Source organism: Coptis chinensis, chromosome 2, assembly GCF_015680905.1.
Source record: "Coptis chinensis isolate HL-2020 chromosome 2, ASM1568090v1, whole genome shotgun sequence".
Taxonomy (NCBI): domain Eukaryota; kingdom Viridiplantae; phylum Streptophyta; class Magnoliopsida; order Ranunculales; family Ranunculaceae; genus Coptis; species Coptis chinensis.
The window spans coordinates 80,624,708-80,647,500 of NC_141457.1; the positions used below are offsets into that span (position 1 = coordinate 80,624,708).

The window sequence follows — 22,793 nt, forward strand, 5'->3', positions numbered from 1 at the left end:
TTCAAATCAAGGTCCCCCAAAAGGACCCTAAACCAAACGACATGGACACACCGTCTGGACTAAATCTCAAACGATGTGTCCAGGTCGTTTGGACTAAGTCCCAAAACGACTTTTCCACACCGTTTGGGACATAGTCCAAACGACCCGCCACACCGGTTAAGAGCCCAAAAAACATAACTTTATATTTTTTTCAAAGTTCAAATCCCAAACGACATGGCCACACCGTCTGGACTAAATCTCAAATGATGTGGCCATGTGGTTTGGGATTTAGACTTAGTCCAAACGGTGTGGCCATTTTTTTCAAAGTCCAAATCCCAAACGACATGGCCACACTGTTTGGACTGAGTCCAAAACAATGTGGCCATGTCGTTTGGGATTTGGACTTTGAAAAAATATAAAGTTCTGTTTTTTGGGCTCGTTCTTGGTGTGGCGTATTCGTTTTGGACTAAGTCCCAAACGGTGTGGCCAAGTCGTTTGGGACTTAGTCCAAACGACCTAGACGGTCATTTAAGTTTGGAGCCTTAAGTTTGGGGTTTCGAATTCAATTTTTTGGGGACCAATGGCATACTTGTAATAATTGTTTTTTTTAGATTTTTTGGGACCAATGGCACACTTGTAATAATAGTTTTTTTTGTGGGAGTCCCCAACACAAATTGGGGTCCGTCGAGAACAAATACCTATATTCTCTCAAGATGTTCTCTCAATGCCTAGAAGTTTTCTGCATTTATTAATATTTGAGCATGTCTTCTAACTCAACCGTTAGTTCCGACGGGTCGTTTGGACTAAGTCCCAAACGACTTGGCCACACCGTTTGGGACTTATTCCAAACTACCTACCCGGGTCGTTTAAGTTTGGGTTTTCGAATTCAACTTTTTTTGGACTAATGGCATACTTGTAATAATTGTTTTTTTTTTAGATTTTTTGAGACCAATGGCATACTTGTAATAATAGTTTTTTCTTTGGGAGTCTTCAACACAAATTGGGGTCCACAAGAAACAAATACCTAAACTTATCATCCTATCCATTCCCGTGGTAGTGTTCAGAAGCTCTCATTTGATATTTGAATCTAACAACCTATTTAACACAAAAACCGATGCTTCTCTTTTAAGCCTAGAGGATGGCATACTCAATGGCTCCCTATCCCCTAAAAGTATTAAAAGTAGAGCTAGAGTCAACAGATTTTTCTCTCTATCATTAATTTCCTCTGTATATGACTCCTGTATATATACCGTCTTAGAGCATGTATTCAGTGCGCAGGATGTATGGTGCGCAGGCCCCAAGAGACCATAGATGCAATGATTTTACTCTCTATCTTTATTTGTCGAGCATTATTTGTCGGGATCATATAGCCTAGGTGTAATTGTTTGAACCACTCACCGTTTTGATCAGACACATCAGACATGTTACTCAGCTCTTCCATTTAACTACTGTACGTACAAACTGTTGCCAGTGTGGATCACATATGTTGAAATTCTTACGTTCGGCTAAAGAGTCTAAGCGAGCCAAATGTGAGATTGGAGTTTGGGGTATGACACTGTTGGTGCCATACACGTACCAATGTGTCTGTTCCGCATGCAGTAGAGTTCCGAATATGAAAAAGTCAATGTATTATGTCACAGGGAGTGACATAACTTTGACGTATGACATATATTATGTTATAGTCCTCCACTGCCGCGAAATATGACGATATATCATATATGCCTGTTTTTTAGCAAACCGAGATCGATATTTTACGAATTATTGCCTCGTATGGCCATAGTTCATGACTATGAACATTGATTGTTAATAGTACACTCATTGGACTATGAATAGCTATGAACAATGAGTGTTCATAGCTACCGAACTATGAATGTTATGTTAACATATGACATATTCCTCTGCAAGCGCTCCAACCTTCTGTTATGTCCATAGTCCAATTGTGGTATGAACAAAGAATGTTCATAGCTCATGACTATGAACAATCATTGTTCATAGATTGTTCATTGTCAGTTGTGGTATGAACACTCATTGTTCATAGCTCAACACTCATTGTTCATAGCATTGAGTGTTCATAGCTACAGAACTATGAACAATCATTGTTCATAGTCGAATTGTGGTATGAACAAAGAATATTCATAGCTCATGACTATATGAACATTGATTGTTAAGTAGTAATGCGTCTGATATGGACTATGAATGTCTTCATCGTGGATGATGAACCCCCAACAACTTCAAACAATGGCATCTTGAAGACATTCGTCTTGTCGCGTGCAATCCATGTCAATGACCTCGGGAAAACACTTTGCCAAATGAATTGATTGGGGATGTGCAAACAACAAATCTCATTCACCACATTCTTTGGATTATCCCTATGAAACTCTCGTGTTTCCCAAATTCTTCTAAATTTCTTAGAAATTCTTGCATTTGGTTTCTTCCACTCAACCGAACCAACCGATTCTTGTGACGATAATTGTATAAAGTGCTTTTGTTTGACAAATTATTGTCATCTCTGTTTCAAGAGGGGTAAAATTTCACGCGGTTTAACACAACTCAAAGACAAATCTGAACAATCAATTTTTCTTCACTTTTAACCTTCCGGCCTAATGCACCGACCTATAAGATGCTCCCCAATAGTATGATTATGAGTTCCACACATAACACTCAAGTATCCATCCACCTTCGTTTAAGTAATTCCCTTTCAACACAAATGGGCGACCACATTTCTTCGAACTGGATTGCCTATATATTCTTTGGTTTTTTGTTCAATATTTTCGGCTTTTACGGATGGTCTAAATTTTCCACTCCTTTCGCAACTCAAGAAAACTCTAGGTCTTCGCCCAAGTCCCGAATTATTAGACCTTGATATCACAACCACAACTCCAACAGTCATACCAACTGTCGAACACCATCGGATCAACGAGTGGCGATCTTGAAGACCTACGTAAACCCTTGATCTTAGATACTATTGATTTAAAATTGTTTTTGCTAAGTTATTGATAAAATAAATAAAAAATACAAGCTTTCAAATTACATTATTACCTCAATTGTTGTAAATGATTCGGTCATATCGGGATAGCCAATTTCAACATTGTTGTAAAGTTCATCATCGGAATAATAATTTGATTGCAGTAGTGTTAAAGCTGACTCCATGTCACTTTTAACACTAATCAAAGTTATCATTTTGATTTTGGCGGGAGAATTTATCTTGAACGTTGCTTCCAGCACATGAGTCCATTCTTAAAGTGAAACTTTGGTGGGAATAACAACAATTTTGTGGGTGACTCAAGACTAACCTAAGAGAACAACAGAGGGAGGGGGAGAAATTTCAGAGAGCATGAGTGGTAGGAGTGTTCGTGGAGTAGTAAGTACGGTGAAGAGCTCATTTGAATTACAATGGGGTGTGGAGAGAGTTATTTAAGGTTATAATGGTCATATTAACAAAAAAATGGGGTGTGGAGAGAGTTGAGAGTTATTTAAGGTTATAATGGTCATATTAACATAAAATGGGGTGTGGAGAGAGCAGCACCAGTTTTGTTTGGAATAAATTTGCCGTGTGTAAAGAGACAATCGGGGTGTGACAAGTATTACTCATAAGTTAATATTTCATAGAGTACAGAGTACGTGACCTACTACCCGGTATTGCATTGTAAAAAGCATGGATATATGTTATAAAAAATGTCATATAGGATGTAGTATATCATACTTTATGGTATATCGTTCTCATGTTCTATAAACAGAAAGTATATCATACTTTATGGATGGTACAATAAAACAATTGTTTAAGAGGATAGTATGTCAATAAGAGTTTTTTATCGTTTGGTAGTAGTATGTCAATAAGAGTTTTATACAATCAATCGATATATATGACTATATGTCATACTCAAATGTTATGTTACTTTTAATAAGCTATGTCAATAAGAATTTTATAATGTTGGGTCTCATAAGCGTAGCCATCACAATTAGATATATGTCATACTTTCGAATATTATGTTACTTTTATAATATATGCTAGTATGAGTTTTATACAGTTTGGTAGTATGTCATAAGTTCTATAATCACTGATATATATATGATACTATATGTCATACTCAAATGTTATGTGAATCATTGATAGATATGACACTATATATGTCATACTCGAATGTTATGTCAGTTTTTATAATATATTCGTTTGGTAGTATATCATAAGAATCACAGATAGATATAACACTATATTTGTCATACTAGAATGTTATGTTAACATATGACATATTCATCTGCAAGCGCTCCAACCTTCTGTTATGTTCATAGTCCAATTGTGGTATGAACAAAGAATGTTCATAGCTCATGACTATGAACAATCATTGTTCATAGTCAATTGTGGTATGAACACTCATTGTTCTCATTGTTCATAGCATTGAGTGTTCATAGCTACCGAACTATGAACAATCACTGTTCATAGCTACCGAACTATGAACAATCATTGTTCATAGTCGAATTGTGGTATGAACAAAGAATATTCATAGTATAGCTCATGACTATGAATATTGATTGTTCGTAGTACGTACAGTATACAGAAACATACCGGAAAGTAGAATTGTTCATAGTTCGGTAGCTATGAATAATGAGATGTTCATAGTCCCTTTCTCCCCACGCATTACAATCAAGAATTGGTTTCTTAATCTCATTACTGTAATTAGTACTAATCAGGCAAGCCCTCATCATACGAGGAGGAACCAGCAGGTATATTCACAATAATTTTAGATCTTCCGACCTCCTAGGAGTTCTCATCATATAATTTTAGATACTCATCGATAGATATGACACTATATATGTCATACTTTCGAATGTTATGTCACTTTTATAGTATATATACGTTTGGTAGTATACTACAATCACGATAGATATGACACTATATTTGTCATACCGAATGTTATGTTTCTTGTTTATGGCATATTCCTCCTCGTTCGTATTTGTAAAACGAAACGAATGATCCATTTATGAACTGACATATGACTGCTGATGGTCTTGTCTCATGGTGAGGGACAACCCCAACATCCCAACAATAAGAAACAACAGAATATACAAACAATGCTTGTCAATATAGCCTATAGAATATTGCTCTATTTCATTGATTAAACCAAAGAAAATAAGAAAATAACACCATAGATACCACTACAAAATAATTTAGAAGCCAATCTTGAAATCTTCACCATTGTGCGATATTACAAAAATCTTGTTAGAAGATTAGCAACAACTGCTCTAAAGCTTAGCAAAGATTGTACTCCTCTTTCCTAACGTCAACCATCCGTAATCTGGGAAAAAGACTCTCCCGTCGTCACTATAAAACTTTCCAACATTGAATTTCTCTGAAACCTTCCTCCCAACCTCATCCACGGAAACGCTTAGAAGTTCAACAGAGAAAAATAGTCACTCTAATGGTACAATCTAAGTTTAGTTTACTCCTACTAGAAAAATTACGCCGGTAAAAATTGTGTCATACCTTCCAAATCGGGACACCTACACTTTGTGTGCTCCGTAGATCGACACTTGCTACAATGCTTGGTCTTTCGAGATCCTCCTGCTTCATTACCAACTTCCACTACGCCCACCAAACAAGCAACATTACTTTGAACCCCATGAAAATAACAAACAAGAAACATTTTCTTGCGTTTATAAAAAGAAGATAACGCGCAAAATTATCACTTACATCCAGTATCTCTATTTAACCCGTCATCATCCTCATTCACATCGGCAAGTCCTGCAGCACGCTCGACATAGTTGCGCTTAGCACTTGGACCTATAAAATAGTGCACCACAAGAAAGATATTGACGAATACAAATCAGAATCAACAAACTTTTGTAACTATTTAATGTTAACAGACGAGTGAAATATGGCAACGGTATAAGAAACTTACCCCCATCATTTGGATGCAAAAGTGGACATGTGGGCCTTGTGTGCCCGACGATACCACAGTGGCCACACTTCTTTTTTCTTGTCTCATTCTGACCTTTCAATCTACTACGTTTATGCGGCCTACCCTTCGATTTTACGTGTGGTGGATCATTAACAAATGGACGATGGGCGGTTTTAGGTGGGGTGAAAGGCATCTCTACCTCGGCGGTGCCTTTAGAAGACGGAATGCCATCCATTGTACCACTTTCTGGTAGAATATAAGGCATTTCAAAGGGAACTTGTGGACTGCCTTCAGAAGCTCTAGAAAAAGATGATAACATGGATTTAAAAACTTCACTATTTTTGGCTGTTTGAGAGGCCCACAAACATATCTTCTTGCATTTCCCTATAAGCTCACTGTGACGAATAATGGAAGCAGCCTGTGAAGAAAAACTTGGATCGTTATTTGGAATGACAGATTTAGCAACTCGTGTCCATCTCCTTAAAAAACAGCTCTGGGGTATTTCACGAAGGTCCTCGTGTTTGTAAACTGAAATGATATGTCTACATGGAAATCCAAACGACTGAAATAGCCCACATGAACATCTAGCATCCTGCTCTAAAAGGTTGTATTCCACACTCGTCTTTTTTTGCCTGTTCAGATGACGGCTGATGGTGTATACACGAATATTGTCACCCACATCACGTTTATCTTCTACAGTGTACATCGATTCCTCCTGTAACTACTTCATAAAAGCAAGAAAAGCAGCTCGAGTATAGATGGATTCTGCCTGCTTTGCATATTCAATCAAGTGGCTACCAATGAAAGGCTTCGTCGTTGCAGTCCTTACCTCTTCTTCGTGCTCTCGGTGACGGATATTTGCAACTGCCAATTCCATTTTCCCAAATAGCTCAAACAGCCGCATCCCGGGCTTAACATGATGTCTTATAACAGAGTTAATAGACTCGCAACGTTGGTTGCTTCTGCAACCGCCAAAGAACTCACCATGAAGATACGATTCTGCCCACCTCGCCCATTTCTTCTGTACCTTCATCACCCATTTGTTATGACTAACTTCATATTTTTCCACTAGCTGTCTCCACCTTTCTTCGAACTCTCCCCGAGAACATTTCATAAACATAATAGAGCTGAACTCTGTTGCAAATCCAGGGATTTTGACATTGGTGATGCAATTTTTCAATACGTGCCAAGAGCACAGCCGGTGTTTCGAATCTGGAAGAATAGATTTCAAAGCTTTACGAATCGCTGCGTCACCATCAGTAATGACTGATTTAGGGTGTTCACCACACATTGCGTCAATAAATGATTTCAATACCCACTTATAAGTGTCGTCGCACTCACTTATGATCAGAGCAAAACCAAAAACTATAGTCTGTAGGTGGTTGTTGATTCCAGCAAACACAACGATCGGCATCTGGTACTGATTGCTCCTGTACGTTGAATCAAACAACAACACATCACCAAAGCTACAGTAATCCAGGCGGGAGGTGGAATCCGCCCAAAACAGTCCAGCCAACTGCCCACTCGCATTTAACTCATAGTTGTAATGAAATAAAGGATCTAACTTCACCTTGTCCTCTAACTTGGCAAGCAGTGTGTTGGCGTCGCCATCAATACAACGACTTCTCCTCTCTTTTCCCATTTTGTTATACAAGTCTTTTTTCGTAAAACCAATATTAAGGAAACCTCCAGCTATATGTGCATAGTGACCCATCACTTGGCATTTACGAACACCGACATCATTTAGGCACGTAGCAAATTCCAACGCTTCTCGACTCACATTTCTATGTGACCGAAGAAACATTGAACTCGGATACCGTACAAGTGGATGTGTGTGTTCCCCAATAAACTCTTTCACAGTCCAAAACTTTGCTTGAATCAAAACAACAACAATGCGGGGCTTTACAATTGAACCTAGTGGCACATGCGGGTGTTCTTTTAGGTGTCATCGATTGGAGTTTATCTGCATGTCGTTGACCTTGGGATGAACACACAAATCTCCGCTTAATAGCAACTCCATTTGGATGAATTCTATAAACATCCTTACGAACACCGAAGCCAACTGATTTGGCATACTCATTATAAATAGTGTAGGCCTCGTCGAGGTCTTGAACCGCATAGATAAAAATGTTGTTTTGTCTTCTATATAAGCCCTATATGTATCGGACTCTTCAAAGATCGCTATCACTATCAAATATTTTTATTCTCCATCGGGGAAACAGTTGATTCCACATCCGTGAGAATCACTTTCATCATACCCAAAACTTTCAAACATAGACTTCTAAGAAACTCTTCGTCATCATCGAGCCTTATTCGATTCGTCATAGGAGCGCCTACCTAAATAAAGAAAACTTTTTTTTTAGTACAAACGACCTAAATATGAAAAATTCTAATGTACCTTAAAGAGAAGAGGAAAGATTAAATCGACTTCAGTGATTGGATGATAAACTAACCTCAATGTTCGAACGATTCAAGCCGTGTAGTGTTGTTGGTTCTTTGTCACTCTTTTTGCTCTACTTTCTTGTCAGTAAACTTTAGAGAGTGAAAGAAGTAAATGATTGACCATGAATTTAAGAAGAGGTGAAAGGGGTGAGAAGATTTGGGCGCGCAATCTAATTGAGAAGAATAGAAAATACGATAAATTGGGGATGAATGAAAATATGTGAAATGCCAACGCTACCCTTAGGTGGGCACTTCGGCTACCGGTTACGGGTTGGAAAATATGTGGTCAGGAATTGTGCGTAGCCATACATCACGCGCACTGAAGACATGCTCATCTTTCTTTCCTCCAGAATTTTTCTTCCTAATGAAATATCTTTGGTTTACCTTTTTTTCTCTCTTCCTTCCCAACAAAAAATAAAAAACCTCTCTTTTCCTCCTGAATTCTGTGGCTTATCTTTTCTCTTTCACAATTTAATATGGATTTTCGCTGTCTTTCAAACGTACAAACATCTCAGGAACCTGGTTTGGGGTGAAGAAGGCCTAAATTTTACAAAAACCTCTTTTTCTTCCTAATGAATGAATTATCTTTGGTTTACATTTTTTTCTCTCTTCCTTCTCAACAAAAAATAAAAAACCTCTCTTTTCCTCCTCTTACCTTTTCTCTTTCACAATTTACAATTTATATATAGATTTTCGCTATCTTTCAAACGTACAAACATCTCAGGAACCTCAACAAGTTCCATCTCTAACCCAACATTTCTCAGTTCTATTGTCGATATTTTTTTATCTTTTTTTCTTGAAGCTTTCATCACTACGTGTTCTCACTCCTCTAAGTATTTTCTGAAATGGTCTGAAATGGTAATTTGATTTATACGAGTAATAACACTTATATTACGAATGTTGTAATATAAGTGTTATCGCTCATGTTAATCATAAAAAATCTACTCTTACCGATTCTCTGGTTGCCGTGCTGGTATCATTGCTCAGGAAACTGCAAGTGATTTTAGAATGACAGATACCCGCTTCAGATGAAGCAAAACGTCGTATTACAATTAGAATTTCTCTCTACTATGAGATGTGGTATTACAATTAAGTCCATTGGAATTTGTCTCTACTATGAGATGTCTGATGAATCTCTCAGCATTTTTATTTATTTTTTATTTTTTATTTTTTATTGGTAAGCCTGTTTTAAATGAGATCAATAACTCTTTGATACAGGTGACGACTAGCAAAGTCAGTAAAACCTTTGGGTGAGAGTTGCAAATAAATTTCTCATTAACCTTATAGATTCCCCTGGACATACCGACTTTTCATCTGAGGTGACAGCTGCCCTCTGTATCATTGATGGTGCCCTTGTTGTAGTTGATTGTTGTAGTTTACTGTATTGAGGGTATCGGTGTGCAAACTGAAACCGCGACAAGCTCTTGGAGAAAGGATTAGGCCTGTATTGACAGTAAACAAGATGGATCGTTGCTTTCTCGAGCTTAGGTTGATGGAGAGGAGGCATACCAGACATTCCAGAGGATCATAGAGAATGCCAATGTTATTATGGCCACTTATGAAGATCCTCTCCTCGGTGATGCCATGGTTTATCCAGAAAAGGGGACTGTTTCCTTCTCTGCTGGTCTGCATGGTTAGGCATTAATTTTAAATGTAACAATTTCACTAATCAACTTTCGCTGTCTTTTTGAAACTAGTAATACACTAAAAGGATTTGGGGAGATCCACCATTATAAAGTTACTGAAACCAAAAAAGAAAAAAATAGCCAAAGTGGGTAACGTACTTTCTCTGAAAATTCAATTACAATAACGTATTTTTTTTCTCGTCAATTTGGATAACGTATTTATCAAATTCGTCAAAGGGGTAATATGTTAATTTGTCGTTCAAATCACCGATAAATATAATTTTTTATTCCTCTATAAATATTTTAATTTAATTGTTATTCTACACGCCATCAATAAACATTTCGCCACCTCATATTTCTATTGACAACTCAATTAAATGTGGACCCCTCAAATAGCCTTTGGAGAATGAGAGCACGTGAGTTCGTCGTGTCTTGCGAAATAACATAACTATCTCTATAATAACGGTCTGATTTTTTTGATCAAATGTAACGCATTTTTTTACTTCATATAAGTGCAAGTCCAATAGGCGGCTATATGGACTGCTAAAGGCAAAAATAGCACCCCAACCACAACAATGGCATTCTAATGGGGCTGCTAAAAGGGTTTTAAATTTGGAAGAAGTTAAAAACCCAGTCAAAGTTAAGACTTTCGCTACCAGCTGTTATAATAAGTTCGGGAGACGGACGACATAGTTTCTGCCATCCGTGTATTAAATTTCGACGGACGTCAGAAACTGTGTCGTCCGTCCAAAAAAAATTCAACTTAAGTTACAAAATAATGGACGGACGGCAGAAACTATGTCGTCCATATCATTTATTACTTCAAAACAGAAAACACGATTGGATTGGTTTTTTTATTTTGGGGTGCCAATTTTGGCTAGGCAAGCTAAAAGGCCTATATTGCATCTTTTAGCAGCTCTACATTAGACTTAATCTAAGTCGTCTTCTCCGTCCAAATTGGTAAGTTATTTTTATGAAAGAAAGTTTGTTAGTTAGGAAACTTTTATCTCATTAAATTAAGGAAAGTCAAGTAAGTATCTTAATGTAAACGAAGATTATGTAAGGTAAAAGAAGATTTTCTCACTGTAATTTGCATTTTTTTGAACTTTTATTTTTGGTTAGATATTTTGCAGAAATCAAATAAACTGTTGATTAAGATGGCGTCGTCAAGCTCTATGAAGCTTTGTTGGTGTGGACTTCCATCCATAATGAATATGACCAGGTCAGAGAAAAAAAATCCCAATAAATTATGCGACTGGCCGACTCGCCCTGCGTTTGAATGGCCAATGCAAGGTTCGCAGAATGAGGCCTTCGTTTCCTTTTATTTTCAAAGAATGGGTTTTTTATGTGGACTTTTAACATTATAGTGTGTTGTTTTTAGTTTAATGGAGTATTTCGTTTTGGTTTATATTTGCCCTATGCAAAGCCTTAGACGACATTGGCCCAGAATGGCCCTGCGGGCCAGTGTCGATTTTTTTATTGGTAGGAAGACCCACCGATATCAAAGGTGAGAAATGACATTTGTACTTCGTTCGATATCCCCAACTTTGAACTCCCAGTTTTACTTCAGAATTCCACGATTTCAGTTTTACTTTTTCTCAAACAACACTTAACGGTTTTCGGTTCTGGATCTTTTAACTTTAGAGAAAGGCAAGAAGACCAGCGTTCGAATCTTAACGATTCCAATAAAACTAATTTATCGAAATAAGAAAACAAAATGTCATGTAAGAAACTAATTAACTCTGTTAGAAAGATTAGAGTCCGAACTTAACAAAGTCACCAAATTGAAAAAAAAAAAAAAAAAAAAAGTCCAAATTAGATTTAAAAAAAAAGTAGTCACCAAATCGAAAAAAACTGTGAAGTACAGTGACCAAATTGATAGTTAATCCTTGTATTTATTGGTCATTGTTTAAAGTTAGACAAGTATATAGTGATTGATTGAGATTTTGTATTCATTGGCAAGTTGATTTTTATTTCCTTGTACTGTGGTTGATCACAATTGTTTGATCGGCAAATTGATTTTCTTTTAATATGTTGTACTGCTTATCTGCTTTGTTGTGATTAAACATATTAGTGGTAAATTCGGTAACATAAGAAAATTTTTTGTGGGAATCAAAGAATTATTGAGCTAAGTAGAAAATAAATAAAATGGAAAACCATTTAAGTCACCTCCAAAGAAGATGGGTTCTTCGTATTTTCAAAGTAAAGGTTATGCCCTTTCTTAGACTCATCGTGCAAAATCAGGTGTAAATGATTTCTTTGCTCATTATTTTTTATTAAAAATAATTAGATATGTTAAAATGACTGACGGCCCCAATTGACGAATCTAATAAGTGCGCCCCAATTGACGAATCTAATAAAAAAAAACAAGTAAATACAATCTGTTGCTATAAATAACAGTGTAGTGTAGCTTCTCCACTGCTACATTGTGACTATGACCCACAACAGAACGAGATATGTCGAACAGTTAAACAAAAACATCACAATGGACGCTGCATATAGACAGGCTCTAAGGTTTCAAGCGGTGCCTCTGTTCTCGCCGGATAAAGCATTTTTACCTGTTTTTCATACACATTAGATGAGAGCACCTCAGGCTGTCTGACATACATCCCAGTGTTTTCGTACATTTCCGGGTGTATGGCATACATTCCAGGGTTTTCATAGGCTGGTTTATCGATCCAGTCGGTTGGTGGCCGTGGTGGTTGACCCACATACTGAACAGGCATCTGCTGTGGGCTTGGTGAAAATAGAGTATTAGGCTTCCTTAGTGGCGCCACAGAGTGCTGGTATGTTGGACCATCTTTGATTGTCAAAGACGACTTTCCTGTCTGTAAGTGGTATTGTTCTTGATACTGATACCTCTCTTGTGCTCTGTAATTCTGTTCTTTCCACATTTCATTGTAAGAAGGTGCTGATCTAGAATTAACAATTGTACCTCTAGGATTGCTAAAGTTCCCATGGAAATAATTTTGATCCTGGCCATATCCTCTTTCATATCCTGAAGGTCCTGCTGGCCTAGGCCTGTCCACTGTATGGTTGTTTGGAACATGATACCGATTCGCTGGATAATCCAACAACGCAGATGTACTGGGTTTCATTTGGAGTGTGTTCCTGAGCAGCCTATGAGACGCTTCTCCTAAATGAGGTCCAGAGATAGCTCCCGACACTTGTGGCCTGTAAAAGCAGATACAGAAATGTGGCATTCAATTAATAGTGATTAAATCTAGTCAACCAGCGTATAATGTACAATAATGGGTTAGTCAACTTAATCACCATTGGAAACTCAATATGTCCAGAACATGACAACACGAAATCAGATCGTACCAATGTCTAACAGTGTTTTGATTGCATGGGAGAATTTTCAATGGTAAACCCGACTTCGTAATATGAAAATATTCGAGCTAGGAGAATCCTGATTTTTCACTTACTCCAGTTCTCCAATGGAAGTACCAAGGCAGGGGAGTTACGATACATACACTTACTATCACATGGAAAAGTCCCCACTACAAAAAAGATTTATCCATCCCAAGCATTTTCTGAAGCACCCACCCAAATCCCCATGGCTATCTCAAAGTATCTTTCAGATGAAAGGAATGGCCAACTTAACCAGTTTATCATACTGACCAGGCGGAATCACTTCTCTGCAAGACGGTAACATTTTTACTTTCTTACCTACGGCGAACTGTTCTCTCAGGTACTTATAGCTTCGGTTTCCTCCAATACTGACAAAAAATGTACATTTTAGACCTTAGAGCAAATGAATTGTTAGAAATTAGTCTCACCTATCTCTAGCTTGATGACGCCTGCTGCTGTTGTCTTCGTGCCATAGTACTGGAGAGGGTTTTACATCAGAAGGATTTATAATCTGTTATCAAACCAGAAAATAAAGAGGCAGATATATTCAGCAGAAAGTGTTAAATCGACAATAGTAACAAACTATGATGCAAGGAAAGATTCAACTTTAACGAATATTAAACAGAACAGCTAGTTAAATGTTTGTGTTAAATTTTGTTTCCTGTAGACTAAATCACAAGTTAGGTATCTAAATCCCCCATGAATATGATCCACAACAAAAGGTAAATTTCCAAATACCTTTTGAGGCATATTAACACCAACAGGGGGTTCTGGAATGTGTTGATGGCGTGGAGGACTGGAATAAGTAGCATTTCTGTGAAATATTTTAAAATTGGATGAAATAGATGACATGAAATAAGAAATCATCATGAACCTTCACAAATACAAGGAAAGTATTCACAGGAGACATACATGACTGAGTTCTTCTCAATGTTTCCCAGACCCTTAATTGGCGAAGGATATATAGATCTGTAGGCATTCCTCTCACACAACCAAAGGTAGCCATTCATTCCGCCACTGCAACCAGTAATAGCACACACAATTTTTTTAAATATCAAATCTATAAATAGACTAGCTTGCAAAGGTTGATCCATACAAACCAACCTGGCCTGTGTGTTAATCGCATTTGGCGATGTATGAAATATGGGCGGTTGATGGTAGATTTGAGAAATATATGAAGCCAAAGGATGATACATGTGGACATACAGTAAATCATACATGAGACTGTTTCGAGCCCGTTCTTCTTCCTTCACAAAACCCAAAAACAAGAGTGCACATTTTAGCATCCAGAAGGCACAAAGACAATATCAGTATACAGACAATCGGAGGTAAGATGTATAAAAACTTTATGTTCATCAAAGGATTGAAGTAATCAGATATACAAGACCTTTTAAAGAAGAAAACAAAGTACTCAGGGTCGTGCCTGTACCACCCGCACTAACAAAATTGCCTAATAAGCTCACCCTTTAAAAAGACCTACTCTGGCAAGACATCAGCTTTTGCTGGACCCCTATCTTCACGATAGATAAAAAGCATTTTGAAAAAAGTAAAATATAGGACGAGGGATCCTACCAAAAGAGAGCTAAAGAAATAAGGTCTGCTTGGGAATTTATAACCATCCAATAACTGGACCTTCCTAACATTCTAAAATATATGGCAAAGGAATAAAATAGTTTCTCAGCAAAATAGGATCAATAGATGGGCCTCATTTTTGTCTTACAACTTTGTAGATGAGGCCCACAAGTTGAGACTTTGGATGTACCTAAGTTGTACGGTCCAATGAAAGGGTCCAATGAAAGTAACGTATTTATCAGGACAACAAAAACATATCAATAATTCACATGCTCAGCATCATTAACTGATGTCGAAATCATAAAAACGCCGTTAAATTGTAGAAATATTATAGTTAAAAGGATAAACCTATGCAAAGTGTATCCGTTATCACTGGGCTTTGCAAGTTCATATCTTTTTCTATGTTCTTTTTTACTACAAATCCCGTATAAAAGCTCAACAAAAACAGCTAACAAAATGGACAAAAAAATAATCCTCCACATTCTCACCGTTAATGTATCTTCAAGTCTCCTCGTCTCAGCAAGCAATTTTCTCTCATCGATAAATGGCAATTTCACAACACCCTGAGTTCCAGATAAGATACCTGATCAGTTCATACAACTAAAGCATCTAAAATGATAAGGAACCTAGGCAAAGTTGTTACAAAATAATAAATATAAAAAACACAGAAAAAGATAATAGAAACGGTTTTACCTGCCAAGCGAAACGTTTGCCGTTCATGTCAACCTCAAAATCTGTCCACACCAGGAATTCAATCAGAATAGTGAAAAAAAATGAAATTAGCTTATTTCCTTAAAGCAATTTTGACAGGAAACAAATTAACCTTCAGGATAATAATCCCTTATTGGTGACGATGGATCGGTCATCAGTGTCCTGTAGTGCTCAGGCAGAGCATTAGAGCTGCAACAGTAGATACCAATATATGTAAAATAGAAACATAGTTCTTGGGATCCATTGGAGGGGCAATTCCTAATTAATAAGTATAAAACTGTAAGATTTTACTCAAAAATAGTATACCTGGCAGCTGGTAGGGTTCCCATTAGCTGATCAAAAGGTTTAAATGGCTGTCCCAAAAATAATGTGATTTCTAACTCCGGCAAATCTTTAAGATCAGAAGCAAAAGGAGCATAATGATATGGGTAAAACCTGACAGAAACATATGCAAGTTACTATAGTGTGCTGTGACAGAGATCAGAAACCTAACACATATGAAGTCATAATTATGGTTCTGGCTTTCAAGTTTCAACGACATATGAGAGGAGAAACTACTCTTTTGGGACTTGATTCTTCGCTCGGATAATAGGTTACTTGGTGCTTAACTTGGAGGGCTTTTAGGAGTATTTTTTCCTTGTTGTCTATTGTGTTTCTTACTGTTCTTACTTTCTGGTGCTGAGCACCTCCCTCAAATCACCATGTTTCTTGTATTCACCTTTGTATGCTTTGGTATACATCTAGAAAATCAACTTACCAAAAAATATAAAATATAACAGACTATTTCCTATAATCTATAATGAAATAAGAAATACAAGCAAGCCATTCAATAAAGCCAGAGTTCACTTTGTCACATCAATTGAAGTCTACCTATAGGCCCACAAACCCTACCCAGGTGCATAGGTTGCTATGCGCACATGCAGTACAGATTCAGATGATAAGACTCATCTAGTCCTACCATCCAGTCTCCATACTCATTGTTCATAGTCATCCACTCTGTTTACAAAAGCAACACTGTAACTAGATAACAAGGAAACAAAATAAAGTTTTCTTTTACCACAGAGCACCAAATATATTAACTCACCAATGCCAAGAGCAAACACCTTGGTAGTAATACCGCATCACCCAACACAACCCTTCTACATATTTTAAAACCTGCACAGGAAACTTTGACTGGTGAAACTTCAATCGATGATACAAGTTTGTTTGTTTTGTAAAAGCAAGACTCCTATTTTGCTTATATAATTATATGTAATTTGTAAACACGGACATCCCTAAGGAAAAAGGAAATTTTATGAATATTGTTCATTCTGTGTAAAAATGTTACATGGCCAGCCTTAATCGAAAATTATCAGTAACAAACTAAAGCATCATTGGACCTGAATAAAATTGGATAATGCACAGTTCGAGTCAGCATCTGCAATTTTATTTATTTATTTATCGGTAATGCACCAGACTCATACTTTCTTTCAACCAGAACCCAAAACTGATTATTAATAACAAGCTAATAAACACCCTTTTCAACTGAATGCCAGCAGTAAGAATAAGGGTCATTTTTTTTTATAATTGGTAAAGTATAATTTTATTAATATAACTAAAGATAGATACAAAAGGATGAGATATCCTCCATTACATACGCATAGAAAAAGAAAAGAAAAGAAAAAACATAAAGTGACAAGTCTCTTAGCCTAATCATCTCATTATGGACTCCTATCGAAACACAAACGCCTCAAAATGTATGTCTCGTGTCTCAATATGCACCTTCACCCAGAAACATAAAAGAACTTTGATTGCCAACACAATTTTCTCCATAGGCGGTGTTGCTCCCTCAAAGTCTCTGATTCCTCTCCAACCAAATGCCCCACAGAATCGCAAAAGGCAACATGCTTCAAAGTCGACTTCCCTTCTCAGAGTGGACTCTCAAGTCCCATGAGGCTAATAACATCGTCACCGAAACCAGACAAACCCAAGAAACCCCCGACTCTAGAATAAAATGACACCAAACCCGCCATGAAAAAGGACAAAGCAAAAGAATGTGATTCACAGACTCCCCATCCCTTAAACACAACGGACAAAAGTTAACAAGACTTCTTTGACACGTCTTTTTCTAAGATTGTCAATAGTCAAGATTTTACCAAGAGATACACCCCAAACAAAAAAGGCAATTTTTGACGGAACAGTAGAACCCCAGATAATATGACTAGGAAATTTAGGAAGGACAATAAAATCATGACGGGGAGATCATGACGAGGAATTAGTGAGCAAAGCTTAAAGTAAAAAGATCTAGAAGAAAATCTCCCTTTCTTGTCAATAGACCAAAACCTCTTATCTCTGCCCGGTCTCACAGAAAGAATAGTCTAACATCATCGTGAGAGCAACCACACTCACGATATTCCTGTCAGAGAGAGCAATATGAATACCTAGGTCCCAAGCAATAAAACCATTGTGTTCCCTCATGACCGAACGAACGAACTAGCAGGTTCCTCAAGTCAGAAAACGTGTGACAAAGGCCTCTCATCTAGCCATATATCCTCCCAAAAGCGGATGTTATCACAATTGCCTAAAGCAAATCTAATATGTTTGTAGAACGCCTCTCCCACTCTTTGAACGTCTTTCCAAATACCACAGCCGTAAAGTATGGCCACATGACCACTCTTCCACCCCAAACCATGTTCTCCAAATCTAGACACAATCACATTCCTCCAAAGGCTCTCCCTTTCCTTCCCGAACCTCCAAAGCCATTCACCTAGCAAAGCAAGATTAAACTTTCCTAAGAGTCTAATACCTAAACCACCTTCCTGTCTAGAAAGGCACACCTTCTCCCAACTAACCAAATTAAACCTATGCCTCTCCTCACTGTCATCTCAAAGAAAATTTTTAATAATCGCCTCCAATTTAGCGGCAACACTTTTAGGCATGTAGAAAAGAGACACATAATACACAAGAAAACTGGAAAATATGTTTTTAATCAAGATCACTCAATTGCCTTTAGACAAAAAACGGCCCTTCCACCCAGCTAGCCTACGACTAAATCTCTCGATAACCGAATCCGAAATAGAGCTCAATCTATAACTAGCTCCCAAAGGATCATTTAATAAGGGTCATTTTGTTATTGGTCACTCTTTTTAGGGCCATTATGATTATTAATAACAAACTAATATTTTCAACTGAATACCAGCAGTAAGAATAAGGGTCATTTTGTAATTGGTCACTCTTTTTTAGGGCTGTTATGAGTTTAGCCATTATTTTCGTTTATTTGAATCTAGTCACTCTCCGTCACCAAAACTGTTACAAGCCTTTAGTCAAAGTTTTTCACATCAGTCAACCTTATGTCAATGTGTTTGACTTCAGTTAATCGTATGTCAATGTATTTGACTTCAGTTTAACGATCTATTTTTATTCTTTTTTTTTTGTAGTTTTGACCTAATCTTATCTCTAGTAACACAACACTTGAGGAAAATCAACCGACCGAAAAATTTATCTGTTTCCTTTGCACTCATCTTCATCCCTTTAAAGCCTTTGGCGACCTATATTTGACTAACACGACTTCAAAATGAGAGGGGAAACATCTAGTGCAAGGTAAATTCATTTATTTTACAATCTCTCTTGTCATGAAATTGAGCATGTCAACTCTTCATCTTCTACTTGAGCTTTTCTGTATATAGTGGCCTAAACCAATTTTATAATAAATATAGTAATCGGAAATTCATTTTTTTGGAACAGGGTTGTTTTCATTGTGGTCTACATATGGTCAACTGAAGTCAGATACATTAACTAACAGCCCTTAACAGAAGAAGTCAGATACATTAACTAACAGCCCTTAACAGAACAAGTAACGGATAGTGGCTAAATTCGAATAAACAAAAATACTGTAATTAAACTCAAAACAAACCTTAAAAAGAGTGGCCCCAAATACAAACACGACCCTAAAAATAATATTACAAAATACAACAAAAAAGATGTGTATATGTATGGTGAAAGATATTATTTCTTGCTTTATTTAATAAAAAATAGCTACTTAATCCACCAAAAGATTGGAGTAAAATAGCCAAGGCATAACATTTGACTAAAGAATTTTGGCTTCAGAAATAAATAGAGAGATAAGAATATGAATGATTTTATACCTCTCCTGAAAACAATGGGTCTCTACGATGAATAGAGCTATCAATATAGAAAATCTAAGAGAATTGACTTACAACATCTTTTTTAACTTCATCAATCTCATCTTCATTTGACAGGTTGAATTTCTCCATGTAGTACCTTTCTTTGTAACCAGGCTCTCCTAATTTCACCTACAAAGAATAGAAGAACCAACTTGATAGTCTAGCCACCAGAATTAACAGACCTTAGACATGATTTGAAGAAAACGGACCTTGTCCGATACCGTAACACGAACTTCACCAGGATTTTCTCTCTTCATCCTCATCTGCTCATTATTTTCTTGTGCCTGAAACGAAATTGTTGTGTATACATTAAAAAATCCTCTGTTCTTTGAGTGTCTAAAGAGAACTCATTACTGAGGATCCCGATTTGCTACAAGGAGAATTTGCACGAGAGAGAGAGAGAGAAGTAAAAAGAGATCGAGATAAAGCTCTCTTTTGTCACCCAATTGGCTTCCTCATTGTGGGCTCACTTCAAAGACTGACGAGGACTATTTAATACCAGAAGGTAAAACCTCTTATACTTAACAAACGATTGAGGTAGTATACATATACAAGAAATAGAGAACACAAACCAGGAAGACTCAGTTTTTCACATTGTCTCTGGTGATGACAAGAATATATGGCTGCCTAGTTGGTCAAAAGATAACATGTTCTTGGGTAAGCAAAAAGCAAACTACACAAATAGATAGGAAAGGTCAAAACCATCTTACAGAATATATACTATTATACTAGAGGTTGTTGCGGTGAAGGCATTAGCAGAATGATGTTTAGGAATATGAGAAATATTATGCTAATGTAAGTTCACTTTTCCAGAGGGATTGGCGCCTACAATTTTATTGTGATAGGAGATGCTGAGTTCTATTGGACATATCTGGAGAGGAAATAGGGCGTTTTTTTTGGAAGTTTCTATTATGTAAAAGTGTAAAACCCTGTTATTTTCTTATATATATTAAAGTGATACGGGGCCGAAACTAACTAAGGTCGTATCCTCTTTTTCTATCCAAATTTTTTTCTTCCATCAACAATAATATAATTTTACTGGGGAATTACAAACTAAGGGAAACCAGAAAGACAAATTTAGAAATTCAGTTGGTATGGAACATATATCACGCTTAAAGTTGCATTTTATGTCCTCTTCTCATATACAAGGGATTTCAGAAAGCCGGATTCTGTAGATGGCATGATGAATCTATCTCTTAGTAGTATTAAGGAATACTCGGTAACTGGAATTTGTTATAGCCCGTTTGTTAGACAAACATCAGTTGGTCCAACACTAGGAATATGATCAACATATGGCTTTTCAAACACGTATTATGATCCTAACCCTAAAATAATTGTTCTACGATAGCCCAATGGTCAAAGTTAATTAGAGACCGTATAGGGAACTTAAATCGGAGAAAAATTTTGGGCTGGTTAAATTTTGTGTTTGATCTATGAAGATCTAAAAATAAAAAGAAAGATGTAGCGAGAAATCCCAAAAGAATGACAGCTTCACAATGATGAAATGAATCACACAGAGGAATGCCATGGGCTAAAAAAGGGAGCAAGCAAATCACCTGCTGAATACGGCCACGTTTCTGAAAGATTTTATCTTCATTCATTGCGACCGACTGAATGAAATGTTCCACCCTCTCAAGTAAGACCTAACCATGTAAAATGAGCATAGAACTGCATTAAAACCAAATCATCCGGGTCCAATATCTGACCAATTTAATCATATGATAGATACACAACTTAAAAAATACTTCGTAGAAATACCTCTCCAGAACAACCTTGCATTACAAGTTGACCACATTATAACTATATATTTTCATGTGTATCTAGTTCCAGAAATTATTATCCAGTGTGTAAATCATTAGTAATAATGGCAAAACTTGCCAAATCTATCAACAGAATCTGCGTGATATTATAATACGATAGCTGTCTTCTATTTCTCTTTTTCTTCCCATTTATATTATCGTAATAACTAATAACATCCTCGAAATAAAAAAATTTAATGGTAAAAGAGAATTGCTTTGATATAATCAAATAAACCAATTACATCAAAACTAATGGAGGTAGTAAGAGACTAAGAATTAAGAAACCACCAATCCCCGCAATCCGAGTCTGGGTAGCTGAATTTAAAACAAAGGACAAGTAAATATGTAATTACCTCACCGGCATCTGTAAGATAACCACCCATAGCAGCAAACTCCCTTTTATAAACATGCATCAGCAGATTTATTGCACCCTGAAGTTCAAATATTAGGCTGAATAGGTTATCTAAAGGGTGTAACAATTTCAACCTACTGGAAGAACCATCAACATATATAGCTTGTGCATTCAGTCAAACATTGCAATATCGACAGAGAACAATATGTGCAACTGACTCTTCGCTGTGGCGTTATTCTAGGGTCCTTGATGCTACATACCTCACGTATTTCCAGCGTCGGCATGTGTGGAAGAAAGTCATTGCCGACAAAGAAACACATGAATACAAAATCATCCACGAGACGTTCAAAGTTTAAACGAATTGGACAGTTAGGAATCTTCATGTCATATTGTAAATACTCTCGCAACACCCAGATGTTGAGGAACTGCCAACACAAGACAAATTGCAAATTCAAATAAGTTTGATATGGAGCCATTATTCTGGCACTATGACGACAATCCAAGTCAGGTTTTGTTTGGATAGAGATCCAACCTGGTACTTCTTTTTGTGAATTGGAGTTTCATCAATTGCCTTGCCATTTGAACTTCCATGACACTCAGCAGCCAGGTGACCAACTTGACCGCATTGAAAGCATTTCTCTTGTTGTCCTGGTAGGGAGATCACCTGTAGAGTAAGTCAAGAAAATCTGAAGTCCAATATATCTGAAAATGAACCATCAATAGAGATGTTTTACAGAAGAATTGCCACTAACCTCTCTTAATATAGAGAAATGAACTTCGTGTGTAGCTAAAGACAGCATAATCAGATCAGCATCCTGAGCATAAGAAATCAAAGAGTTTAAATTTCATACTTAAAAAAAAAAACAGTTAAGTTAAATGTCAGAAGTTGTAATATTAAC

General features: G+C 36.8%; 2 protein-coding genes across 3 annotated transcripts in view; both read right to left on the minus strand.

Annotated features, from left to right (window-relative positions):
• Window positions 1–5,660: 5,660 nt before the first annotated feature.
• Window positions 5,661–7,735, minus strand: LOC147518155 (protein FAR1-RELATED SEQUENCE 5-like). The gene is made up of 3 exons (XM_086593845.1): window positions 6,706–7,735; window positions 5,877–6,597; window positions 5,661–5,758 (listed from the first exon to the last, which is right to left on the minus strand). The coding sequence occupies exons 1-3, from the start codon at window positions 7,678–7,680 to the stop codon at window positions 5,661–5,663; spliced, it is 1,794 nt and encodes a 597-aa protein (XP_086449971.1). The 5' UTR covers window positions 7,681–7,735.
• A 4,542-nt stretch (window positions 7,736–12,277) lies between these two features.
• XRN4 (exoribonuclease 4) overlaps window positions 12,278–22,793 on the minus strand; it is an 11,854-nt gene continuing 1,338 nt past the window's right edge. Inside the window, exons 6-22 of one of the 2 annotated variants that reach the window (XM_086590087.1) lie at window positions 22,647–22,709; window positions 22,427–22,558; window positions 22,155–22,319; window positions 21,896–21,973; window positions 21,300–21,386; window positions 19,953–20,027; window positions 19,777–19,872; window positions 16,665–16,735; window positions 15,887–16,015; window positions 15,693–15,769; window positions 15,563–15,603; window positions 15,358–15,432; window positions 14,402–14,544; window positions 14,210–14,314; window positions 14,036–14,111; window positions 13,726–13,808; window positions 12,278–13,117 (exon numbers count right to left, since the gene is read on the minus strand). In XM_086590087.1, coding sequence (XP_086446213.1) covers window positions 12,424–13,117; window positions 13,726–13,808; window positions 14,036–14,111; window positions 14,210–14,314; window positions 14,402–14,544; window positions 15,358–15,432; window positions 15,563–15,603; window positions 15,693–15,769; window positions 15,887–16,015; window positions 16,665–16,735; window positions 19,777–19,872; window positions 19,953–20,027; window positions 21,300–21,386; window positions 21,896–21,973; window positions 22,155–22,319; window positions 22,427–22,558; window positions 22,647–22,709 — 2,190 coding nt within the window. In that variant the 3' untranslated portion in view covers window positions 12,278–12,423. The remainder of the gene's footprint in view (window positions 13,118–13,725; window positions 13,809–14,035; window positions 14,112–14,209; window positions 14,315–14,401; window positions 14,545–15,357; window positions 15,433–15,562; window positions 15,604–15,692; window positions 15,770–15,886; window positions 16,016–16,664; window positions 16,736–19,776; window positions 19,873–19,952; window positions 20,028–21,299; window positions 21,387–21,895; window positions 21,974–22,154; window positions 22,320–22,426; window positions 22,559–22,646; window positions 22,710–22,793) is intronic. The other variant, XR_015211718.1, reaches the window with a different exon arrangement.